This window comes from Chrysochloris asiatica, unplaced genomic scaffold (assembly GCF_000296735.1).
Source record: "Chrysochloris asiatica unplaced genomic scaffold, ChrAsi1.0 scaffold00045, whole genome shotgun sequence".
NCBI classification, from domain to species: domain Eukaryota; kingdom Metazoa; phylum Chordata; class Mammalia; order Afrosoricida; family Chrysochloridae; genus Chrysochloris; species Chrysochloris asiatica.
This window is the reverse complement of record NW_006408563.1, coordinates 8693510-8698724: the sequence shown is the minus strand read 5'-3', so window position 1 is coordinate 8698724 and position 5215 is coordinate 8693510. Positions and strand designations below refer to the sequence as shown.

The 5215-nt window shown below is 51.4% G+C and overlaps 1 protein-coding gene across 1 annotated transcript; it reads left to right on the top strand.

The window, feature by feature from the left end:
• The first annotated feature begins 259 nt into the window (after positions 1-259).
• Positions 260-1988, top strand: FZD7 (frizzled class receptor 7). The gene has a single exon (XM_006861978.1). It carries the CDS (start codon positions 264-266, stop codon positions 1986-1988), a length of 1725 nt encoding a protein of 574 aa, XP_006862040.1. The 5' UTR covers positions 260-263.
• The last annotated feature ends 3227 nt before the right edge of the window (positions 1989-5215 follow it).

Sequence of the window (5215 nt, the reverse complement as noted above, 5' to 3'; positions counted from 1 at the left end):
CCCAGGCGGACGAGTTTGGGTCCCTGGCAGCCGGCGACTGTTGGGCGGAGACGGCTGCGGCGCCCCTGCGGCTGGCGGCCTCGCCCCCGCGGCGCGGGCACCCGGGCGGCAGCGCCCTCGGCTCCGCGCCGCCCACGACCGGGCCCAGGCGCCGGGCTGATTCTCATGCGCCGGGCGCAGCGGCGCCCCCCCGAATCCCAGCCTCTCCCGGCCGCCTGGTCGCGTTTCTCCGGCTGAGAGCGCCACTGCACCCGCGGCCGGCGATGCGGGGCCCCGGCGCGGCCGCGTCACGCTCGCCCCTAGGCCTATGCGCCCTAGTGCTGGCGCTGCTGGGCGCGCTGCCGGCGGGCGCTGGGGCGCAGTCGTACCACGGCGAGAAGGGCATCTCCGTGCCAGACCACGGCTTCTGCCAGCCCATCTCCATTCCGCTGTGCACGGACATCGCCTACAACCAGACCATCCTGCCCAATCTGCTGGGCCACACGAACCAAGAAGACGCGGGCCTCGAAGTACACCAGTTCTACCCACTGGTGAAGGTGCAGTGTTCGCCCGAGCTGCGCTTCTTCCTGTGCTCCATGTACGCGCCCGTGTGCACGGTCCTCGAGCAGGCCATACCGCCGTGCCGTTCTCTGTGTGAACGCGCCCGCCAGGGCTGCGAGGCTCTCATGAATAAGTTCGGCTTCCAGTGGCCTGAGCGGCTGCGTTGTGAGAACTTTCCGGTACACGGCGCGGGTGAGATCTGCGTGGGCCAGAACACGTCGGACGGCTCCGGGGGCCCTGGTGGTGGTCCCACTGCCTACCCCACGGCGCCCTACCTGCCCGACCTGCCCTTCACCGCGCTGCCCCCAGGGGCCGCCGACGGCAGGGGCCGCTCCGCCTTCCCCTTCGCGTGCCCTCGACAGCTCAAAGTGCCCCCCTATTTGGGCTACCGCTTCTTAGGCGAGCGCGACTGCGGCGCCCCGTGCGAGCCGGGCCGCGCCAACGGCCTCATGTACTTCAAGGAGGAGGAGAGGCGCTTCGCCCGCCTCTGGGTGGGCGTGTGGTCGGTGCTGTGCTGTGCGTCGACCCTCTTCACCGTGCTTACCTACCTGGTGGACATGCGGCGCTTCAGCTACCCTGAGCGGCCCATCATCTTCCTGTCGGGCTGCTACTTCATGGTGGCCTTGGCGCACGTGGCCGGTTTCCTGCTGGAGGACCGCGCAGTGTGCGTGGAGCGCTTCTCGGACGACGGCTACCGCACGGTGGCGCAGGGCACTAAGAAGGAAGGCTGCACCATCCTCTTCATGGTGCTCTACTTCTTCGGCATGGCCAGCTCCATCTGGTGGGTCATCCTGTCGCTCACCTGGTTCCTGGCGGCCGGAATGAAGTGGGGTCACGAGGCCATCGAGGCCAACTCGCAATACTTCCACCTGGCCGCGTGGGCCGTGCCCGCCGTCAAGACCATCACCATCCTGGCCATGGGCCAGGTGGACGGGGACCTGCTCAGCGGGGTGTGCTACGTGGGCCTGTCGAGCGTTGATGCGTTGCGGGGCTTCGTGCTGGCGCCCCTGTTTGTCTACCTCTTCATCGGCACGTCCTTCCTGCTGGCCGGCTTCGTGTCTCTCTTCCGCATCCGCACCATCATGAAGCACGACGGCACCAAGACGGAGAAGCTGGAGAAGCTCATGGTGCGCATCGGCGTCTTCAGCGTGCTTTACACGGTGCCCGCCACCATCGTACTGGCCTGCTACTTCTACGAGCAGACTTTTCGGGAGCACTGGGAGCGTACCTGGCTCCTACAGACCTGCAAGAGCTACGCCGTGCCCTGCCCGCCTGGCCATTTCCCGCCCATGAGCCCCGACTTCACCGTTTTCATGATCAAGTATCTGATGACCATGATCGTGGGCATCACCACCGGCTTCTGGATCTGGTCGGGCAAGACCCTGCAGTCGTGGCGCCGCTTCTACCATAGACTCAGCCACAGCAGTAAGGGGGAAACTGCGGTATGAGCCCCGGACCCTCCCTCGCCCCTCCCTGCCTCCTGGCCTGGGGAAGAGGCCTAGTTGGGAGAGAATTGCTGGTGGGGAGGAGGGGATCTGTATGTAACCTTTTCTCTCCGCCATTGAGCAGTGACCTAGATGAAAGAAGGCAGTTGCCGATTTGGGGTTAGGGATGGGTTTGGCAAGGAGGCCTGGGTGGAAAATGGCTCGGGGTGAAGAGACTTGTGGCCTAAAGACTTGCGGAATCCTGGTGGTGATGATGTGATGGTGTTGATCCTGTAAACTACAGGCAGATTTGGGCTGATGGAGAAAACAGAGCTGCAGACCGCTGCGGAGTTCTTCCCGGCGCAGGGGCTGCAACTGGGACTAGTGAGCCGTTCCTCCGCTGCATAAAATACAGAGGAGGAACTTTAGTGGTCTGTGCCCAGGCCTGTGAGGCCCGGGTGAAAGGTACAGCTCTGTCTGTGGCCGCCTCTTTGTTGGGAAGAGGGAGGACTCCCTGTAGTGCCCTTGTCAAGTGGTGGTCAAACCGTAATCTCTTTTCACTAAGGCCAAACTGGAGCCCAGATGGGTTAATTTCCAGGGTCAGACATTACAGTCTCTCCTCCCGCCTGTCCCCCCCTCCCCTCCCCCCCCCCCCCCCAACACACACCCCGTTCCTTTCAAGTCCTGTAAAATCAGCATTTGAAAGTCTTGGGAGGCCTGCCTCCTAGAATCCTAATGTGGGGATGCGAAAGAAATTACGCTAACATTTCGATATGAGCCAGAGGAGACAAGTAGTATTTTTTGCGACTTTTTAATTTCTGGGAAGACGCGAAGAAAGAAGGGTGTTTTATTTGGTTTAATACCCTGAAAAGTGATTACTGGTTGCTTTTCCCCGTCTTTGTTGTAAGAGACAAAAGAGGAAACAAAAGTGTCTCCCTGTGGAAAGGCATAACTGTGAAGACAGCAACTTTTCTAAGCAAAGTAGCACAAAACTGAGGTTTCCCTTTGGGTGTTAATTTGGTTGAGATAAACATTCCTTTTTAAGGAAAAGTGACAAGCAATGCGCTTTCAAGCCCCACTAAGTCAGAGGTTCTGACTTGGCTAAAGAAAATGCAAAGGGTTTTGTTGTGTTTTGTTTTAAGTAAATTTAATTCCGAACACATGAACCAACAGACTCGGTTAAAATGGGAAATCTCTGCCCCCCTCCCCTTATTTTTCCTTTCTTTAAGCCTGTATTTCGGTTTTCTTTTATCTCCAATTTGAATCCTTCAAGATAAAAAGAAGAGTGTAATACCTGCAGCCTCATCATAAAGGAAATTTTTTCAAAAAAGTAAAGAACCATTTTGTCCTATTTTCTTAATTCCATACATCTGTTTGTAAAACGTGTGTGCTGACCCTGTCTTTGTGACTGCGTGGGGAGGGGATTTCCAGAGATGACATAGTGAATGCAGAGGAAAGTTGGACCCATGGGCCCAATTTCTTAAAGTCATTAAAAGAAGGTAAACTTCAAAGTAATTCTGGAGTTTTTTGAAATGTGCTGGATGAGTTAAATTTATGAATCAAAACATATCCTTTTTTCTGTAGTAGAACTCTAATTCTTTCACATAATGGTCTAAAACTGAGCAGAGAGGCATGGAAGCAAAGCTTTACTCCACCTTTGACACTGCTCTCCACTCGCTTCTCACACTAGCTGGTTCCTCAGAAGTTTTAAGGTACCAACAGAGAGGACAGGGTACTGTCAGGAGTACAAGTTATTTGGTAGATGTAATGTTTCGTTGAGTGGAGCTGCTTTTGATATGAAAGTTAAAATTGACTGTTGTGTTTCTTAAAGCTTCAAAATGGTCTCATCTGCCAGATTTTGAAAACTCCCATGACACAGGTTTTGGGTATCTTATGTGTTGTTTCACTTAAGTGCATGTGAAAATTGTAAAATAGAGACAAGTGCAGTATGTATATTTTGTAAATCTCCCTTTTTTGTAAGAAAATATATATTGTATTTATACATTTTTACTTTGGACTTTTGTTTTGCCTTTAAAGGTCTACAATGAAGCCCCACTTTATCACATGTACAGATCACAAATAAATTTTTTTAAAAAATACAAAGGTCAAAGGTGAATGTTTCTTTAGTTTGCTGTGCCTATATCTCGTTAAGCCAAAGAGCAGAACTTTGTATTATGGAAAGAAGGTATACAGGGATACTTGGTTGTGTCCCCTATTGAGGAAGATATGTTATATATTACTGAAGTCTTTTTGTTCTCTTGCCTTTAAAAATACAGAGTGTAATGAATGCTTTGGCAGTCCTAATTTTTTTTCCTGTAGTTGCTGCCTTCCTACATGTACTCCCCACCACCGCTACCACCCGCCCACACACCCAAATGTTTTCAGTCTGGTTCAGATGAATTATTGAAGATATAGAATAAGCATTTATTACAAAACAGAGCAGTCTTGGCCTGATCCATGTGAAAGCAAGGCCTGGTGAACTGATTGCGCAAAGATTAAAAAACAAAACAAGGAATGGGTAATTGTACTCTGCTCTGGTATATGGGGTTGTCACACCAGGTTTGGTTTTTTGTTTTTATTGTCTAATGCCTGTTTTTACTTCCATTAGAAGATGAAGTTCATATTAGTAAGAGGATTAGAAGATATTTTTGGTATTTTCTGCTTTTCTAGTGATGTTTTCTTCTGACTTCATGAGTTGTTTTTATTTTTAAAGGATTGATGTTTGTATTGTAGTGCAATGCTTTGGGTTCAGGTGATAGAGAAGTCAGTAGATGCTTCCATATAATAGTAGAGAAGACTTGCCTGTTGAGGTTTCTCTGCTGAAGGCATCACTCTGCCTTCTAGGTAAACTGGAACCCTGAGGTTCCAGTGTCTCAGCAGCTCCTGCAGGAATAGACTCCAGGCCTGACCCTGGGATGGCCTCAGAAGCCACTGAAGCTATTCTTTCCTCTTGTAGGAGAGGCTAACTTTGGAATCAGATGACGGAGAGGCCTTCACTATTCAGACACTTTGATATTAAACAGTCCCTATGGGAAATGACAAAGACATTCTAATCTTTCCCATTCCAAACCTTGCTCAAATTTTTTCATTCAACCTCTTTACTTCAGACGTTTGTTTCCTGGCTTTTTATAAAATAGTTTCTTCCTGGTCCAGCGGCAGATTGGATACTGCTGTTTCTTCTTCCCTGCTTCAGCTCGAAATTTCTGGAGTTCTAACACTCAACAGAAACAGTTCTGTTTTTGTTTTAATTA